This window comes from Thunnus albacares, chromosome 8, assembly GCF_914725855.1.
Source record: "Thunnus albacares chromosome 8, fThuAlb1.1, whole genome shotgun sequence".
In the NCBI taxonomy this organism is placed as follows: Eukaryota; Metazoa; Chordata; class Actinopteri; order Scombriformes; family Scombridae; genus Thunnus; species Thunnus albacares.
In genome coordinates, this window is record NC_058113.1 from 10718129 (window position 1) to 10739419 (window position 21291).

The 21291-nt window shown below is 39.4% G+C and overlaps 1 protein-coding gene across 4 annotated transcripts in view; it reads left to right on the forward strand.

The window, feature by feature from the left end:
- Positions 1-19568, forward strand: part of ulk4 (unc-51 like kinase 4) — an 80155-nt gene extending 60587 nt beyond the window's left edge. For 3 of the 4 annotated variants that reach the window (XM_044359638.1, XM_044359640.1, XM_044359639.1), the window contains exons 33-37: positions 3900-4063; positions 5764-5865; positions 8865-9059; positions 14315-14403; positions 19297-19568. In XM_044359638.1, coding sequence (XP_044215573.1) covers positions 3900-4063; positions 5764-5865; positions 8865-9059; positions 14315-14403; positions 19297-19357 — 611 coding nt within the window. In that variant the 3' untranslated portion in view covers positions 19358-19568. The remainder of the gene's footprint in view (positions 1-3899; positions 4064-5763; positions 5866-8864; positions 9060-14314; positions 14404-19296) is intronic. The other variant, XM_044359641.1, reaches the window with a different exon arrangement.
- Positions 19569-21291: the final 1723 nt, after the last annotated feature.

The following is a 21291-nucleotide window of genomic DNA, read 5'->3' on the forward strand; positions in this document are numbered from 1 at the left end:
TTTGTGTGTTGCTGTTACAGTTTGCATTGCAGTCTATGGATTCCAGTGTGGGACAAATAAATGTTCAATAAAAAAGCTGGGTGCACACATTTTAAATGACATGTAAAGAAAGAAATGTGATTTTTTTTCTATTAAGTAAAATCACAAAACACAAAATCAATCACATTCTGTATCCTGCTAGAGACCCTCTAGTGGAAATCTTGGGTCTGTGGGGTCACATCATCATGGACAATAAGACTACTTCCATTTAAGTGTTCAGTAAGCACATTAAGCACAAACATGATTTGAGCATATCATGCATCTTGCTATTCTTGAAGTGGACTAACCCAGATGCTGCATAAATCAATGCTAACCTAAATTAATGTGGAAAATCACATTAGTGGAAACTGTGTATATATTCTTTACTTGAACTAATGAAATTAGACAATTTTACCTATAAATAAAGTAACTGAAACATTATCCATTTGTGATATGTGATCAATTTTGTTTCTCTGTCCCTAGGAAACTATCCTACTTTGCTTAGACAGTAATGCTCTGAGCCATCTGTCCTGTTGATTCCCAATAGCACTCATACAATGGTTTATAAATAGATAGTACTGCAAAGCATTGTACAATGTCTATTTTTAACCAAGTTTAGTCCAGACTCCAAAATAGGACAGAACAAAATGTTTTTCACTCATAAATGATTCTCATTTATAGCCTTAAAATGACACTTTTACGCATGTGACATTGTTAAAATTGGCTTGTTAGCATTGACTGCTATCGCCCTGATTACACTTAAGTTATGTTCCTGACCTCACAAGTATACACACACACAATCCAGAGATGCATATCTGTCGAAGCAATACTCTTACCATTACATTGTGCACAAACACGTGTGTGTGTGTGTATACAACTTCAACTTGCAATTGCTGATGTACTGTATAGCTGACTGAAAGCCAGCCAGGAGCCAAACTAAGAAAAGACTGGATCACGTTGTGCAACCATGAAATATGTTTATGATGCTCTTTTGATATTCCTATTGAGACAAATACAGTTGCTGTTGTAATGTATACTGAATCTGGTGTGTTAATAACTGTAGTCATAATGACCAGAGCGTGAGCGAGAGATGTGTCATGTGTGCAGCGACAATAAACGCATGTCTAACTGTACTTGCTATTTTCATTCAACACAGCAATCTATGACTAAAAAGGTCATTATGTTCGCTGCTCACTAAATAATTTTTCACGTGAACTGTTCATGGTCAGTGCATTCCCAAGATGTCATTGTCTCCCACACTCCTGATTATTTGCACGTCTTGATTTGGTAAACTGTGTACAATATGGAGTAACTATTTAAACCTTTTACGGTTTGTGCAGCTATTTTGCAGCAGTTTGGCGCTTGTTGTGCATGATTTAATGAAGGGTAACCACAGTGAGTCAAGCATGCATGTGCATTGAATATGCGCAAAATTTTAAATTGGAGGCTGCAGTTGGAAAACCTATAATCGTCCTGTGACTTTCAGATGACTTTAGGGATTCAGTCAGCTGAGAGGAAAGGCTTTTTATACAGCCTGCAAGCGCTTTAAGAGGATGGATGGCGGTAAAAAATTATCCATCAATCTACAGTTAAGTATAGACTGAAGCTCTGCTTTTTGGCGTTATTGCAATAATCACATTCCCATTGTACTTTTGATGTGGATCTAAATATCTCCTCTGGTTAAAGAAGTTTGTTTATTCACATATTTCAGCTTTATTCTGTAACATGCATTTTGTTTGCCATTGCTGGTCAAATGAATGGTATCGTGCCAAGAACGGACATGGTCTTAATTGAGTATTCTCAGTCCTAGTACTTAATCCTAGTTGGTTTACAGTGACTCAACAAATTAGCAGCAATTGTGTCCCCTAAAAAATGCATGATTTTGTTTTGTTTGGATGGAACAGTTGGTCTAATTTAAATGCAGTGACACCATGAGAAAATCAAAACATTGTTAATGTCGACAGGTGGTTTGACAGGCCACAGTGCTGCCAGTGTGTGACTGGAAATGAAGTTGGCTTCAAATTCCCTTTCCGAAGTCCAGCGTTTTACTACTTCCTTTTAGCCTTAAATTCCAGCAGAACTTTGTTCTGTCTTTGCAGCCAATTTCAAACAAATGCATAGTGTGACCTTTGCAGATTACTTGTGAATATTTGCAGTCATGTCAACCAAGTCATGGTAGAATATGTATAGAGTGGATGTGAAAAAACCTACATAATGGCCTGTTTAGTGCTGTTTTGTCTATATAAAACCACAGCAGGTTATTACAGCATTGACTCAGCCAGTTAGAAAATTAATACTCCTAAAAGGGCAATTTAATATCCCATTTTTATATCCTAATAGCACATATGATCATCATTTACAGGCACACTGTGCTATCTACGTACAACATATTCCAGATATTAGCATACACTTTAAATTTAAAATATCCCGTTTGTGATTTGGTGAAGATGGCAGAGTGAGAATCCATGCAGAGTGATAGCAGCTATTCTCAACACATAACAGAATAATATTATTCTTATATACATGAGAAACTATGCAGAACAGGACGGTGTTGTCGGATCACATTAACAGCAGACGAGGTCTTTGTATAACTGAACAGTCCAAAGTAGAGCAGCTCGTTTATTTAATTGTGAGGCAGCTTGACAAAGTAACAGTACATCTCACTGACAACAGGCTACCTTCACAGCTTTTTAGTGTCTGCACACTCACACAAATTCTTTCACTTTCACTCACAAAAACAAACACCTACTACATTCTAAATAAAGATCTATTGAAATAGAAAATATCGCTGGGCGTGATTTTTTTCCAGTGCAGACAGTGATTTAATTAATTTGTTTATCAACTGTTTTTTTGCACAGAAAAGAAAATTAAGTACAACTTTGGACTTAAGTATTGTAAATATATTGGAAGGCATGTAAACCTAGTCGGAAGCAGAATCGATCCAGTCTTCCCTTATTGAGATGTGCGTGAGAACATCTCAGGGACAAATGCCTACAATAGCAAATTGAGCTGCAAAATGCAGAGCATCTTCTGTTTCATGTTAAATTCATTGAGCAAAGAAACATGGGTTTGCACTTTAGTAAGTGCTATTTATTCATGGCTTAGCAGGGGTTAGCAGCTTTATAACATGTTCTACATCGCACAGTTTTCTGTAGACGGACAGAAAGTGCAAAAATAGAAGGGAAAGATAAGAAGAAAGGAACAGAATGCATTTTTAGATGAGCATCTTAACTGACTTCAGTTTTGTTGTTGCTGCTTGTGTTCCCATCTTGTGGACTTGGGTGTATTGATAATATCAGATTTGCACAGATAGATTCAACCTGCACAGCTTCATGTTCTGTTGAAATAGTTAAATGTCAAATTCAGCTGTTTTTCTCCGCTGGGCAAATTGGTGACAGTGAAATGCTAATTGACTGAAGAGGGAGAGTGTCCTTCATCTTGTTCAGGAGCTATCGATCCACTGTGGAGTTGAACCACAGCCTGCAGTTACAGACATTTACTCTGGCTCAGGCATACTGTAATTCTGAATACCTCCAATATTTAGGGAGGCAAGGAAGCGTTTTGGTTGTTTTGTAGGTTGGTTGTGTTAATTGATTTCTATCAATTTATTATGTGAGCACATGTTGATTAATGAGCTTGTGAGCAGAACTAATTATTTATATTTCATTGATGGCCATGGAGAGACAGACTCCTCAAGTCAATGTTGTTTTTCTAATGGAGGCCAGTTTGCAGTATTTTAATACAACCATCTAGTTTAGGGTCTGTTGTGATGTTACCTTTGCAGTATTGATATTTCTATCTTTAGCCAGATAACTGTACCCAAGTAGTCAATGGATAAACCGGTTGTATTTCAGCCATCACCCTTTTCTTCTGCTGCACAGGTCTTATAGAGGTGGTTGTGAGTACCCTCCCCGAAGCTGCAGTGCTCCACCTGGATGGAGAGGCTGCTGGGAGAAAGGTCAGCCATCTTGTTTTGCAAGCCCTCCTGGAAGTGCTCAATAACATCCTAAAACAAACATCAACCGTTGTCCGTTCCGCACTGCAGGTATGAACACACACACACACACACACACACACACACACACACACAAAATTAGCAGTTTATGTGGATGTGACCTCTGCTCTGTGGCTCCCTGTCTTATTGGCTTCCTCAAAATGCATCTTTGTCAGTAAATAGCATTAGTTGGCATCTATACTTGTAAGTTACTGAGCAAACACCTTAGCAAACATGTGACTTCAGTATTATACACATCTGCACATCACTGCATTGCAACAATCCTTGCAAGTAAATTCTTTTTGGCTAGTATTTCATAATATTTTTTCAAGTAATTGTTGGCCATATGTCAGTTGTTTTGCTGTATCATATTACATCTGTCCTTATAGCCTGGTGTATTCCCAGATTGATTTACCACTATTTGCCAATTTTATCTCTGTTGAGCACAGAACCACCAGCAGAATCACAAAGTCAACTCCCTCAAAATGTTGCCCTTGTATCATGTCCCCAAAGGCATGTGTGTATATCTGTGTGTGTGTGTGTGTGTGTGTGTGTGTGTGTGTGTGTGTGTGTGTGTGTGTGTGTGTGTGTGTGTGTGTGTGTGTGTGTGTCCATTGATGTGTGCACTGGAAGCTAGCAGGTTTAAGCAACAGCAATATTGAAGTTGTGGACTCAGGAGAAAGCGGATGAGGTCCCAAGTCCCTGGGACACACACACACACAAACACACACATCCACTCACAGGCATACACAGAGGGGCCTGTCTGGCTATGTCCCTGCGGCCTCATTATCACTACTGGCTTTGTCCTCAGCTTGCCTCCCTACACACACACACACACACACACACACACACACACATACGCTCACATACGCACACACACACCAGCCCCCATCTCCCCATAGTGTGCACTCCAGCCCAACGCATACATATTAATGCCTGGACAGGGGGGTGGGGGGACTAAAGGGGAGGCAGGGTAAAAGACTGGGTGGAAGAGAGAAGGACAGAAGAGGGAGAGGGAAGGATGGAGAGATAGAGGGAGAGACAGAAATGGAAAAAGGAGCAAGCAGAATGTGCAGCGGAAATCAATTCTGCAAGAAATGCAAAGCTCATTAAAAAGAAAACTTCTGCCCAAACCAAATTCATTTGGGTAATAAGGTCTGATAAGGAGAGAGGACGTGACTAGACCACTCTCCCCAAACTATTACTGCATTGGTCAAGAGAGTGAGAGTCAGAGATTATATATACTACAGAAGAAAAAAGAGAGAGAGAGAGCGAGAGAGAGAGCATTACTGAGAAGAAGTGACTTTGGGGGAGAGAGAGAGAAGATATGTGCCAGTATTAATCACATTATTCCACCGCTAATTGGCCTGAAGTTCCACTGTAGGCATGAACTGAGCTAAAATAAGGCAAAGTGAGGGACAGAGGTGCTAATGAGGGGGGCAAAAAAGAGGAGATGGGAGTGTTAAATGGAATGCTAAAATAACGTGATGTAAGGAACAAAGAAAACAGCTCAACCTGTGTTGTCACATCTCGTGTTAAAGAAGGGTTAAAAAAAAAACAAAAAAAAAAACAATGTATGCATAAAAAATGACTTCCTCTGTTAGTCCATCAGTCTGTCTTTCTCTGTCTGTCTCAGTCTGTCAGAATTTGTCTTGGCAGGTCTCTGGATCCATCATTATTGACTGTCAAATCTCTATAAATGATTTAAAGTGTGTGTGTATGTGTGTGTGTGTGTGTGTGTGTGTGTATAGAGCCAGAGGCTATCTTGTCCAGCAGTAGAGACGGAGGCAGCAGAGAAGCTGCTCCTAGCCAACAGACCCCTGAGCCTACTCAGCACACACCTCATTCACATGGTGAGACCAACACTCACAGAGGGCGCGCACGTGTGTGTGTGTGTGTGTGTGTGTGTGGATGTTGGCATGACTTAAGTCACTTTCAGGGACACACACCAGACTTAATACCAGTTAATTGGGCACGTCTTGTGCAAGAGCAGTGTCCCCAATTGGTAAAACACTGATGTTTTGGTCAGTGGTTAAGGTTAGGGTTAGGTTTAAGCAAGTAGTGGTTAGGGTTAGGGTAAGTCTCCAGGAAATGAATGTAAGTCTATGTAATGTCCCCAAAAGTGACTTAAGTAAACCTGTGTGTGTGTGTGTGTGTGTGTGTGTGTGTGTGTGTGTGTGTGTGTGTGTGTGTGTGTGTGTGTGAAAGAGAGAGAGAGAGAGAGATACCTATTTGTCTGGTTATGAATCTTTCTGAGTTGTGTGTCTGATGTGATTTCTACATGTGATTAATACATTTCTCTTGTATTTAGTGATCTCCTAGTTCACATCAATTGCTTACATTGAAAGCACCACCTTATAAAGTCCAGCACGGTTACTCCCACCGTTCACTTGTGAGTGCGTGTCATCGTAAAGATTTTCAAAGCCTTATAATTTCACAGTTGGTCCCACACTTAGTTGGAGCTGCGTATAACAAGTTAACTTTATATCCACTTCAGTGCTATTTTGTATGTAAACTGCAGGACACCTAAATTATTAATAATAATATTAGAATTTCCATCTAAATGTAAAAACATGATTTCATAAGGGAGCAATGACAGTTGTGGAAAATTAGACACATTTTCACCAAAATCCACAAATACATTAAGGTCTGTAATACCATCTGCTACTGTTTGAAGTTTCATTCGTGGTAAACTGATCTGCAGCATCCTCCCAGACTAAATATGCCGATTCTCAAATCCACTCTTGTGTCTGTCTGCACTGTAAACAACAACACAACCAATCAAGCTTATCTAAAATTTCTTCCTTAATTAGCTGTCTTCCAAAGACGTGTGTACAGTAAGAGTTAAAAGTTTGGACACACTTTCTGATGCAAGTGAATGGAACGGTGTGTCCAAACTTTTGACTGGTACTGTACATCTCTGTTACGGTACTGAATTAAAGAGACCTACAGTAAACCTATTTTCAAAGAGACAATAAAATGCTTGAAATTCACTTTCATGCACAGACTCCTCTGTCTTCTGTACACGTCTCAGATTACGTAGTTGCCTGCAAATATACTGACTATGCTAGATGTGTTTACAGTGTAGGGATGTTTTATTAAGGCAGTACGCTGCTTGCACATTGCCCATCTGTTCAAGAAGTTTATTCTAGCTTACTGAAGTAATTATACTACAGTTATTACAAATATTAATCCCAAAGTTCTGCGGAAAACGGAGGCTATTATATCTGGAAGTACAACCACACATCCTGATGCAATCTTGAAAACAAAAAGATAAGACTGAGTACAGTCTGGTCCTTTCTGCTGAGAGAAATGTGGAAATGTTATCGCAGTAGCCATTCAGACATCCACACCTTCAGGCACGTTCTGTACACACTACTGATGATTAAATAATCCCTTAAAATCAGATACTAAAGAATAATGTGACACAAAATAACTTCATCTAGTAGCTGCACTCCAGTTATCAGAAGTATTGTGAGTTTACAGTACCAGTCAAAAGTTTGGAAACTCTCATTCAAGTAAATGGGAAGGTGTGTCTGTACTGTAAATCACATTTAATTAAATGATAACTTAATGAATGATTCTGATGATATGATCTCACCTTCTGTAATGTTCTTTAAATAAAAAGGATTTAACATGATTTGAACGTCTAAATACCTCAAAATAGAATATTTAAATATTTTAAAATAAAACAGTGACTGAGATGAACAACAAGAAGTAAGAAGTGGAAGAAAAGGAAGTAAAGAGTGTGAGATGTTTAAAGGAATGAAACAGAGGTGAGAGGTTGAGGAGGAAAGGAAGACAGATGGAGAGAATCCATGCAAAAGAGAGACAGGGTGCTGTGAGGCATCCTGGGAAGTTGAGGACTTAAAGGAGAGGGGAGAAAAGAAAGGAGAGTGGGGGGAGGAGGAGGAGGTCTCAGGGGACACAATAGAGATTTTTTACTTATACTTGACACATTGAGTGTGTGTGTGTGTGTTGAGGGGCCAGCTGAAACACCCCCGACCTCTGCACAGCCCCTTTGCCCCATGGGACATCAGTGAGATAGAGAATGCACTTGCGTCAATACAGTCCCTGAATCTAATATCATTAAAACTACAAAACCTGCTTGTATTGAACAAATACAGTCCTGAAGAGCAGCAGTGCAGTTAAGTTTTTACACAGACTCAGTGATCACTAGTAATCTTACTACACAGTGTAGAGTGAACATTGATCTGGATTATTTCCTGACACTACTAAACATGGCCTCCATATAAATGTATATATTATTATATTATGTTTTTTTGTGAAATTTACCATTTATTTATTACAAAAGTGGCAAATAAACTTCAACTCACTGCAAATTACGCACCTAGTGGCTTAAATAATTAATCTTAATAAAAACATCACACAGAAACATCTTATGCTCAATGTGAACCAACAACTCTTTCTTTCTGAAAGAGTAAGTTTGTAAAATGTGAAATCAGTTAAATCTTTACCAATTTTTAAGTGTCAAACACATTTAAGGCTTTGATTTTAGGGTCCTGGTATTGTTCATGCTGGTCATGTCTTACTGGTCCTCGTGAATAGACCAGAGCTGCTGTCATTAATGTTATTTGAAACACAAAACAAAATGTCTGCCTATTCTCATTTTACAGTTCAACATCTTTGCTTTTCTCTTAAACATGTGCTTCAGTTCTCTAACCTGTGTGTGAAAATGTTGCTTGTTTACATTAAATTAATTTACATGGATTGACATCTACTTTAAATATCTTATTTACAATATTTACTTTAAATACACCAAGAGGAAGAATCCAGTCCAAATGGAATTATTGAATCTTTCCATATATTCATTGATTATCTCTCTCTCTAGCTGTCTACTGAAAACCAGGAGGTGTTGGAGGAGTCTATTCAGTGTCTGTCTCTACTGGTTCAGCTGTATGGTGGAGAGGGTCATGACTGCCTGTCACCTTCCTGCTTGCATAGCTTCTCACATGTGCTGCACACACACATGCACACTGAGACGTCCCGAATCCAACGCACAACACTCAGGATCATTAAACGGCTGGTGAGTAAAGTGCACATGCAAGGATGTGCACACACAGACACAAGCAGACATACGTTAAAAAAAGTTTCCCACACATGTTAACACATTAACATTTTATCAGATATCAGTGGCAAGGGTCACTACTTTTTCAGGTGTCAGCATCAGTCTTATCGCAGGTTGCGGCACTGAGACATGTTTGAATTTCCTTGTATGACTTACTAGTCTCTGCGTCATATTTGTTTGTATTTTGAGGGTTGAAATATTAACTGGCACCACTGCAGAATGAAAATATTGGAATAGTGAAAAGAGACTCGGTGCAGACAGACAGACAGACAGATACACATTCTCAAAAAACTATGTGGGCTGCTGTTCTGAAAACTGTAGTTTCACCAGAACTAGACTGACAGAGGCAGAAAAAGTGTTGATTTGTATCTGCCTGTCACTCTCTGTTGGAGTGTCTGTCCAATTTTGTCTGATAGTCAAAATGATTTGTAGTACAGGCCGAAGACGGCTGACTTATAAGAGAGCATACTGCAGTAAAGCAGCTGATTTAGTGAGGCTTTTACTCCCAAACATTAATAAAAACATTAGCTCTGTTTGGTTACACTGAGCAGGAACAGCTGACTTTCACCACAGTTAAGCAGCTCTCATGCTAGGTGCCACTTTCACACACAACAATATAATGATGCTGGAACAATTCAGTTAAGTTAAGTTGAGCTGTTACGGAGGACTTATTTGTTCATTTTAATTAAACACCTGTGAAATATTGAAGACTCATACTTCATTAGACAAAACCTGTTGTGAAGCAGTCAAACACCATATTTAGCACACATTATGCAACCTGGGTTTTCTAGGAAATGAATTCATGTTGGATGATTCGGCAGCACAAGATTTACAGCCAGTGCCAACATTCAGTGGCAATGCAGAAAGTGCTGTGTAATTTATGTAGAATGGAGGTAATGCATTTTAATTAAACACCAAAGACTAGAGTTGGCATCCGTTTCCAGACCAACAATTAATGCTGGACTTTAATCCGTGATGATGAGTCTTCACTAACCTTTATTGAGTAGTTTTGGTTAAACATTAACCAAACCTTAACTGTACTTTAATTCTCATGACACAAATATTGTATAAATCAGTCATTTAAAAGTGTTGTAAACTGATGTTGTAAATTAATCCACAGCTGTGCAGAATAGTTCAATATTGATTTAAACTGCTAGGTGTAGTATAGGAAGGAAGGTTTGGAGGATGCAGTCCAGTGAAAATACATCTTAGTTTGAAAAATTGTTGGTTTTACTGCGGACCTCTATGAATTATGTAAAATGCATTCTTAATGTTTTGATTCGGCCGCAGGGTCAAGAAAATAGTTTCTGCACGTGGGACACAAGGTCAGTTGTCACCCTGAGGTCATATGATCTGACTGAAGGCTGTGCCTGTAAACTGCCTTATATTTGTAGTTTTGTGTGTATGTGTGTGTGTGTGTGTGTGTGTGTGTGTGTTTGTGAGAGAGAGAGAAAGCTTGTGTGTGTGCACAAGTGCGTGAGCGTATTTTGGATTCCTCTCACTAATTAGTTCCAGCTACCTGAACCACCCACACACAAACTCTCTGTCACACAAAAGCTCACAAACGTACTTATTTCTCTGTTTCTTTCTGTCTGTCTGTCGTAACAAATTTGTCTACTTGTGCAAACTCCCTCATTACCCCCTGTGCTACAGCTACAGTAACATCTAGGTGTGTATTCTCTACCCTGCTCACCACCTTGAACAACACACACACACACACACACACACACACACACACACACACAGAGCAGTGTGTTTCAGACATTTCCTCGTAGCTAGTCAATGAGTCACTAAGCAACTCAGTGCTAAGAGCTGAACTAATTTATCTGGTCATAAAAATACCCAACTAGCTTTCTGTTTAGTCATTTTACTAATAAAACTAAAGTTTTCAGTGTGCTGTTGCAGTATTGTTCTACCTTGTATTTAGTTCTTTTTCTCCATAGGAGACCTGTAGCTTAAGTTTTAAATCAACAGTTTTAAAGTTCTAAAGAAATAATGAAATCAAGAATTGACATTTGATACTTTTTTGACAAAAGGCTTATGAGTTTTCTCAAATCTCATTATCAATCAGTTGGCAGAGAACAGTGTGCACCAAGAAAGTAACAGACATTCATTATCCACAACACTTTTACACAGAATTACAGTCACGCTGACTCACATTCTCTCAGTTGCACACCTACACACTCAGACAAGTGCTTGCCCTTCAACAAAGGCTTTTTAATCATCTTTCATTGATTCCAGGGCTGTTAATCTCAATCAAAGATCCAGCTAATAGCTTAGAAACTGCAAGGGAGGAGAGAGGGAGAATGAATCAAGTCTGAATTAGTAAAATTCTCAAATTGTCTTTTTTTTTTCAATCAACAACTTGGAAATACTTAAAGAGGATGCTAATTAAATGAAAAGGAATTAATCTTAAAATTGTTAGAGAAAGAAGCACTTATTATTTCTTTTAAAGCAGTTTGATTTGTCAGTATAGTTTTTAAACTCAGTAGTCTGTCTCTAGCAACACAGAATTTATTTTCTTCAGTCTCTTCATATGTTTGCACAATTCATGTCTGTTTCGAGCCCATTTCACACATAAAACCACATAAATCCAGCAGAAATAATGTTTATAAATCTTAAGTGTTTTTGTGTAATTTTTGTGCACAAACTACACAACAAACCTGGATCTGTGAGGCCAGGCAGCATGTTATCCTGTGTTTCTCCTTACACTCATTGTTAATCCACTCTCATCTCCGGAGACAAAAATATGTCAAAACATATTATGTACAATTACTGTAACCTTTCACATGTATGAGCTAGAAGCATGGAAATTTATTTATTTATTTATTTATTTATTTATTTATCCAACAATCCCTCTCTTGCAATGCTTCCAGTGTGCAAGAAAAATGTCCATGGAAAATATCGGTTGCATGGATTGAACTGAAGAAACACACTCCAGTGATATTTTCACCGCACCTGACTAAGTATTACAACTAAAAAATTGTACATTGAGTATTTGTGACCAGATGACATCTGCACAAAAAGAATTTTAATAAGACAATAAAAAGTATCAGGGAGGATGACCTCACTCCTCACGTGCGAGTAAAAAGAGGTGAAGCAGTAAGGAAAACAAAACTGTCGATAATAATATGGTGTGACGCATTGTCATTAAATTCAAACTGCATAAATGACAGTGAGGCAAAATATCTGTACAGGACATGAAGAACTGACCTCAGATTTTGCTCTAACAAGTAATTCTGTTAAATAGCTTTAAAAGAACTCTTAACGTTACAGTAACAGTAGATATCAGTCACTTCTTTATTAACATTATCCATTAAACAGATAATCATTCTTCAAGAGTCTCACACACACATACATACATTGTCTGTCTCTTTCATGCAAGGTCTATATTATTCTGACAAATGTATTACTCTCTTTTTCTCTACTGTCAGGTACATTGTCACTTGTTTGAAGTTAATATCTATTATGACAGCGCTGCGCCGTCTCTGAGAGGCAGCGTGTCAGACTGCGTGTGTCTGTCTGTGCGCCTCTCATCTGACTTTGTGTTCAGTATTATAGAGTCGGGTGTTGGTCAGGTAGAGATGGAGAGGGAGGAGGATGAAGGAGGAGAGGGCGAAGATGAGGTGGAGAGCATGGATGGTGTGTGTTTGTGTTTGTTTGTTTGTGTGTGTGTGTGTGTGTGTGTGTGTGTGTGTGTGTGTGTGTGTGTGTGTGTGTGTGTGTGTGAAAAGTAAGAGAGTGAGGGGAGCGTCTTTGTCTCCTCCTAACCCCGTTGCCTAGCAACAACCATGCTGTGTCGCTGCAGAGACAGAGGTGATGATGTCACTGGAGATCAGAGAGAACACGTTCACCAAACACTCAGGCACACATGCACTCAGGCACATGAGCACACACACACACACACACACACACACACACACACACACACACACACACATACACCTTGATCAACAGCTAAAGAGACATAGGCAAACACACAGATTTTATTATTTATTGGAGTACATTTGTTCCAGAAGTTAAAACTTCACCCTAATTTTACACTCAGATCTGAACTTGGCTATAATTTTTTTCATGAAAACGACCCTGAACACACACACACACACACACACACACACACACACACACACAGAGCAGTCTGTGGACCAGGTGTTCCTGGGTGGGTGTGGAGCCTAGAAATCATGGTGTGAGGAGACGAGTCAGAACACGAGTAAAAACATACGAATGACAAAGAGAGGACACAGAGGATGCATGAAAAGAATTCAGTAACGGGAGGGGGGGGGGGTACATATGCTCTTAGATGATGATGATGATGATGATGATGATGATGATGATGATGTACAAGTTCAGTAACAGAGTCTACAAAAGTATGACCACTACGGAGGAGCAATAAGGAGAACAGTGATCAAAATGATAGTCTGCAGAAAGAGGGAAAAATCAAAGCACTTATTTGAAAAAGCGCTGGTGTGAGAGGAGGGTGTTTGTGCATTCAACTGGATTTTTGGCAAATTAGCTCTTTGATCAACTTACTTTGAAATGGCATTTACAAATGAGTTTGATGCCACTCAGCAGTTGGTCTTGGTAACTTGCAAAATTATTCTTTGGTGATAACACAGACAGGCAGTTTTTCTCCCGTAGTGGCCTATTAGATGACTTTGAATGTGAAAAGATGAAGTAGAGAGTAGTGAATAAATAATGTTTCTAGTATACAATGTATCATCAGTTTTTTTTAATATTGATGTGATGATGGTTATATGTAGCTGCTGTGATTCCTTCACTGATAAATCGTGACAAAAAGCCTAAAACGAAACTGAAAAAAATACACTCATAATTAAAGTGATGCATCTTGCACGAGAATCATGACTGCCGTTACTTTGTTGCCACAATCACTGATAAACAAACATAAAATAAGAGAAGAGGAATTGTGTTTCCTGTTTCAGCGTGATTCACCTTTGTTCAACTTTGACTGTGTGAATTTGCACATCTGGCCGACAGAAGCAGTCGACGCACTGTGTTTCAAAATGGAGGTCATCATTCTAACAGTGTGCCATCACCTTCTTTTGTACAATAATATGATGATGTCATGATCACCCTGCTCTGTATTTATGGGTTACCAGCGTCCAGACCTGTAGCATCACATCATCACTGGCTTCTAACTGAAGACTAATCAGATCTTCAATTGTTCTCACTCTCTTTTTTTCTTCCTTCTCCAGGTGCAGACTACAGAGAGATCTGATTGGTCAGAATGTCCTGAAGGGGCGGAGCTAGAGAGTCTACTGCAGGATATAACTTCATCCAACAGGTGTGTGTTTCTATGTGTTAGTGTGTGTGTCATAAAATATATATTTAATAGGGAATATTCCTTCCATTTTGCCATTTTTATAGTGACTTTATGGAGTTTTCAGACAAAAAACTATATTTTTTAGTAACTGTGGCAAAACAAGACTTTTTAGATGTGTTTAGTAGATATGTATTCATATGTCCATATCAGGTGCTCATCTCTGTCTGTAGTGTGTGTACAGCAGGGTTGAAATCGTGGGTGCCAATAACAAATCATCCTTAATTTAAATATTTTTCCTCAGGCCTTTTCTCTTATCCTGTTATTTTTATGCTTGTCTGAACATGTCTGTTCATTACACGTCAAAATGCAACTTTTTCTAGTTGTTAATTGAAAGGACGTTTGCTTCTCACAGGGCAGAATGTCAGCTCAATGGCTCAAAAAGATCTCAGAGATTAAATACAGACATTTATTAAAACCAAGTCTCCATCTTTGTTTGCGGGTCTCTTGACATCTGATATCAACAACAGGAAACATGACCCATGATACTTCTCTCACACACCCGACAGAGTAACAGCTTCCTTCAAAGATTCATGAGTTCAGGAGCTGTGAGGTTTGTGTTGAGGTCGAACAGGGAACACACTGTTTATTGATGACTTTCTGCAAGTAATGCTTTTTTTTTCTGTACAGCAAGTAGCACGAGCTGAATAAGAGGAAAAGATACAGTGGTCCATATTAGACTGTAACTAAACATGAGCTAGTGAGTAATGGAAGCTATAAATATATATTTTCCTTAGAATGTCTACATATATTTAAGCAAGCAATATTTAAACAAGAATAATTAAAGCTGCTTCCTCATTTTATGGGATTACTCTGACGTCTACTCACAGCCACACACTGTTTGACTAGTTAAATGAGATGTTGCAGAGCAGGAGGCTGCAGCATCTCAGCCGTATTTATACATTCAGCTTCTCATTTCTGTAAAACTGAAGCAGACCAAATTGAAAAGTAGTGATAATACAAATAATTAATGAATTAGTTATAAAAACAGATATGTTTTTCTTTCAACTGATGTCTATCAAACATTTATAATCATTTATTCTGACAGACATGGTGTGTGTGCTTCGGTGTTTGTGTGTCCACCTGTGTCTCTGCATCTGGCCGGCTTTTGTGAGTATGTGGGCCGAATGTGTGTTCCCTCTTTGAGCCAAGGGTTTTGTCGCTGTAGCGACCGTGCTTCCTTTGATCTTTTGATGTATGAGACCAGCGACCTGTCACACAGACACACACACACACACACACACACTTAGTGTATACACACAAACACACGATGAATACACACAAATAGTCGCTTTCAGCCGCTTCTACATAAAAAACTGTGTGTCTCTCAATCACACACTCACCCTGTCAGATCAATAATAAAGGTGTATTGTTGTCCTGCTATAGAGGCCTCTCCTCCTCCCCCCTCCCTCTCCCCCTCTTTTCTCCTCGGTCACCCCTTTTCTTCTCTTTTTGTTACCCTCCAAACCCATTTCTTTTCCTCTCTCCCCCCTCTGTTGTCTGTCTTTTTTTTTTTTTATCTCATTTTATTTCTTTTCCACCTTTTTCTCTCACTCTTGTGCTTCCCTTCTCCCACTTCTCCTTTCCTTTCCTCTCCCCTCGTCTCCTCTCTCTCCTCTCCCTCTCTGGCAGATGAAAGCAGAGATCAGCTCTAGCCTTTGAAGTGGCTGTGACTGGCACACTCCCACTGGTTTAGCGGTAGGAGGAGGGGAGGAGTGGAGCAGAGGTTTTAGGAGAAAGGGCAGGAGATGAGAGGAGTTATGAGGAGAGAGGAGAGGAGTGGAAGGGAGGGGAGCAGGGGTGAGGAGAGGTTTTAATTGAGAGGATGAGAGGAGTTGGGGCAGAGAGAGGAGACGGAAGAAGGGCGGGAAGGAGAGGGGAGGTCTGGGCTGAGAGCCTAACCCAAATGATGTCATTCAGCCTTTACCATGGCAACCTGAGGAATGCCTTTTTTTCCAAAACCTCAAGCCTGACCAAGTGTGGAGGGAGGGGGCTCGGTCTCCATCCTGAAGAAAAGCCTTGAGGCCCAAAACCTGATCCTTTGCTGTGTTCAGTCAAACATGAAGCCATCAGTTGTGCAGACCACTAATATCTGCTCTGATGATAGAAGCAGCCCAGTTAACATCACAACTCCTCTGTAAACTCTTCACTCTCTGAAACTTTTGGTTTCAGCTTCAATTTATGAAGGATTTTAACAAAACGCCAACATAAATACCCTAAAAACAATTATTAGTGAGAAGAATTGTGGTTATTTTGCTTCTTACTTCTTTGCACCAAGCAGGATTTAGCAACATTTAAAGTCTTAGTTCAAGATTTTAGAACTATGCTTATTTGCTTTATGTCTTAGAGTTAGATGAGAAGATCAATACTACTCTCACATCTGTGTTGTAAAAATGAAGCTTCAGTCAGCAGCATAGACTGTAAAATGTAATGGATGTAGCCACTCTGACGTCACCCACTGGTTTGTGCACTCGTGTTTTCAAGCCTCGAGTTTGCATTTTGACCGTTGTCATTGTGGACTTTTGGAGCCAGAAGTGGCAATAATTGGACAAGAGGGTGGAGCTGACTGTAACGCTAGCGGCTAGCTGCTAACTTGGTGAGCATGGTGCATTTACAGTCCATGGTTAATTGTGATAATGCTAATGCTAAAACCAATAAAACAAAAAGTACATACCAGGAAAAAAAACTGAACATCTGATTCCTTAGAAGGTCTTTTAGACCAAAATGTTACAATTAATTTTCATGAACTGAAAACACACTGAAATAGCAACAGCTTTGGTTACGCCTATACTCTGTGAATCTGGGGTTGCACCATGGTTACACTACCTAACCAATGTTGTTGCCGTGGTAGCGATTTGCCTGTGACGGCACCCACCTCATTCAAAGCAGTTACACCCTTAATTATGCATAAAATTAAGCCTTAATAAAATCTAAACAGGTCAATTATAAAAATTCACCCTCCTACAGTTGTCTTGAACAGTGAAATTAGCTATAGAGACCAAAACCGTTTTTTGTACCAGGTTGTAAACATGTTTATTTCTGCTGTAAAGCCGGGCATTTTAACATGGGGGACTGAGTTTTTAATGCCTAATAAATAATATTGAAAGATATTTTATTTAGTAATGAATATTGAATATTCTAGATAAATATTTCAGATTGAAAACCAACGTTTCAGAGGCTTTAACAACAGCAGAGCACTCTACCGGTTTGTGGACAGTGAAACTATTATTTTCCACCAGGTGATTTGGAGAACAGCTCACTGCTGTAGGTAAACTTCATGCCTGCTGTATATGTGAACACTAACTAACACTGAGAGGAACCTGCTGCACTGAGTTCTCTGGTGTTTGTTTTTGGTTGGTTGGTGTTTTTAATTCCATCTCAAATGGTCGAAAACACATAAATTTCAGCAAACACCCCGAGTGTTGGTGTAAGCCGATCGTGAGGCTAATGTGGTGCTGTAATAGCCATTCACTGTAATCTAAAAGCAATTATTTCATTTTCCGCTGTCCTCCGAGCTGCAGCTGAGTGGCAATTTGGGACTGTGAGAGTGCAGCGATTTAATGAGTAACCAAACTCAAAAGTTTGTCCTTAAACTTTTATGGATCCAATTTATGTTTTCAAAATCCACAAACTTTCAAGGATTTCCAAAGCCTCTGGGAAGTGTGTTAATTAGGTTAATTATGTGGGTTTTAATTAACTAGGGGGGGGTGGGAGGGCTACTGCTGGCCTGGCTGACAGGCTGCCCTCAAAGACACCTGGGAGCAAGAGAGGAGGGGAGGAGGGAGATAAGAGAGTGAGGGAGGGGAGGTGGGAGAGTAGAGAAGTGGGTTTCAGACAGCCTGTAGGAGTCTGAACAGATGTTTTCAGTAAGACGCAATATCATGTAGTATGTTGTATGGATGTTTAAATATTTACATATAACATATGTATGTGTCTGCACGTTATTGTTAGTGGTGATGCTGGTAGAAGGAGGAGAAGTATTTGGTGGATTCAGTGACTTTCAGGAAAACTAAAGGCTTCTTACGGTCTTACAACAACAGATTCACGTCTGCTGGTATGAGAAGGGGCTTAAACACTTTCAGCCACCTAATTTAATGAAACATACGAGTTCTTACAGATAAAGAAGATTAATTCTGCATTCAGTGAGACATTACATCTTGTTCACCTGAAGGCTCCCACTTACAGTCTAGATAGAGACTCTGGGTTGGCAACCAATCAGTGAAAGAGTAAGTTGGAGGCGCTGGAGCATTTTACACGCACATTAAAACCATTGAACTGAGGGCGTTGTAAAGTCTATACCTGCTTTATGTTGGTCTGAGAGCATGGTCAGCACATTTTTCAAGAAATAGTGATGGTAAAACTAAAATAAAGCAGCTGCAGCAGAATCTATCAAGATGTTCACGAGCAGTGAGGAATATAGATGAAACTTTGAATGTTCAGAGCTGTTCAGTTTGGAGCCACAGATTGCTTCAGTGCTCAGAGTGCCAGTTCATAATCACAGCTATTTCAGTCAGCCTGGTGATGAACCATTTCCTGATGTACAAGTAGGTGGTTTGGCCCGGACAACTCGGAAATGAATCCCACATTCAGAATATTAGTCTGTCATTTTACTGGAGAAAATGAGTGTGAATTATGTGAGAGATGTGAAGCCACATCAAAGCCCCACAAAGACTGAGATGAATTATTCAAATTATTGTAACAACACATAAACCCTTTAAGTAGAATACAGTATGTACGTTACACGACACTGTCATCATTTGTACCTTTTAAGGAAAGTTTTTTTGGTTTTTATGTTAGAAGAAAATAACATAACTGTGATGTGATGAATAATAGGATTTTTTTTTTTCTGTGTCCCAGGTGTCATGTCGATGTGGTTCCACTGGCTGCTGAAATCCTCCAAGAGATCTCCGGATCCTAAAAGCTTCTCATCTTCAAACCGCAAGCAAACCAGAAATGTTTTTCACCATTTCCGAATTTTAAAGATACTTCTAATTAGTCGTCTGCTTTTAGGAAAATCTCTTCATCTACACGTTACTTGTTTCTGAATAATCAGCTAGGGAGGATTGTTGTGTCAAAATGTTGTCTAAGTTTTGAAATAAAATGTCTTCAGACTAAGTTATTTATGTAAATCTGTGAGCGGGCCTGAGTTTATTACTTCTAACTGGGTTGGTTTATTAATTATGTTAACCTAATAATGTTATATTTGATGAGTGAATGTTATTTGGTTATATAAACTGGTTTTGAACAGCTGCTGGGACGAGCCCATGAGACATGAGTGAATGTGACTCTGTGGCATCAGAGCATTCATTCATCTCTCTAAAAGCAAATTGGATCAATGACAGACTAATAAATATTGGTGTGTCACTAAAATGACTTTGACAGCTCAATCAAAACATCCATCCGCTGTCCATCAGACTGCACAGGATTACAGATTTAACTGAGACTGTGGCCTCTAAATTTGTCTACACACTTGTAGTGAGCACTGATGACAGAACATTAACTCAATCAGCCGTCATATACTGTACGTGCGTCTCTCATCATCATTGTATTTCTACATGAGCAACACGCTGCTCAACTGCTGCCACAGGGACCAGTGCCATGAACTAAGTGTAAGACTGACACCTAGAAGAATCTGATGTTATAGTTAACTCAAGTTTATTTAAATCATTCAGCAGGTACATCTGATGTCCACCATTAGATGCCTTGCTCTGTCCTTGATTCCTTCCTACTAGATGTACCTAGTATGTTGGTGAGGGGCTGAATGGGGTCATGGAGAGTTTAGAGTGAGACGAGTGTCGCCTTCATGACATATCAAAGCTGTCGTAATTATTACTGGGAAACTTTTTTTCTGAAAGCACTGGTGTATCCAATCTGGCACTTAATAATAGAGAAGTGCCTGAAAACCAAAACAAATATGGACACTTCATATCAGCCAAATTCAATATAATTAAACCTTAATTTAATAGATACGGTGTTGTATCGTCAGTACACAGTATTTTAATCCTCACATGACAAACTCTGTAGTCATGTTAAAACCGTTAACTCAGGAATCTTTCCAATCACTACATGGGAGATGTGAAGGCATCTTGTTGGAAAGGTGGATCCTGGGAAATACCCTCAAACCACCCAGATGTCCTCCATAAAACATCATGTCCTCTGAAAAAAACTAAATTAAATCCTGGACTCATCACACCTGGACACCACAGGCGAGCTTTTAGTTCTTCACTTCAGGTTCTAATTACATATGTAAATCTCACTAACGCTGCAGAAAACACAGCTGTCACTGTTCAGTTGTCTAATATCCACCAAGATGAACCAACTACAGTGTGACACATCATCTTCATCTCATGTGAGGAAGACAGTGAACAGACCTCCTGACAAACTGTGCAGCCCTGCAGGTGGATGCTTGTTTTCACAGTTGGTGGATCAGTTTTCCACACCTCGCTGTCATCAGATTTATAAACTGAGGGGTCACATCTGTGTTGTTGTGATCATACAGTATCTCTGTCTAATGGAGTTACTGTTGAGGACGACATGCTGTGTTTGTTGGACGTTGACAAACTGACGTCTTCATTCAACCAGCCAAGACCTGATGTCTAAAGTAGCTTTTCTACGGCACAAACCTTTAGGATTTTTTTTTTTTTTTTTTTTTAAATTGATTTCGGGCATTTTTCCCTGTATTAGTCAGCTGATAGTGGAGAGGAAGGGGCGTCACATGCAACAAAGGTCCCCTGGTGGAGTCGACCCGACGTTAATGTGGCGTACGCTGTAACCATTCAGCTACCACGGCGCTCAGTTAACTGGCTGGTTGCGAATCAAAGACTGTTGCTTTTAGTTTCAAAATAGTCAAAC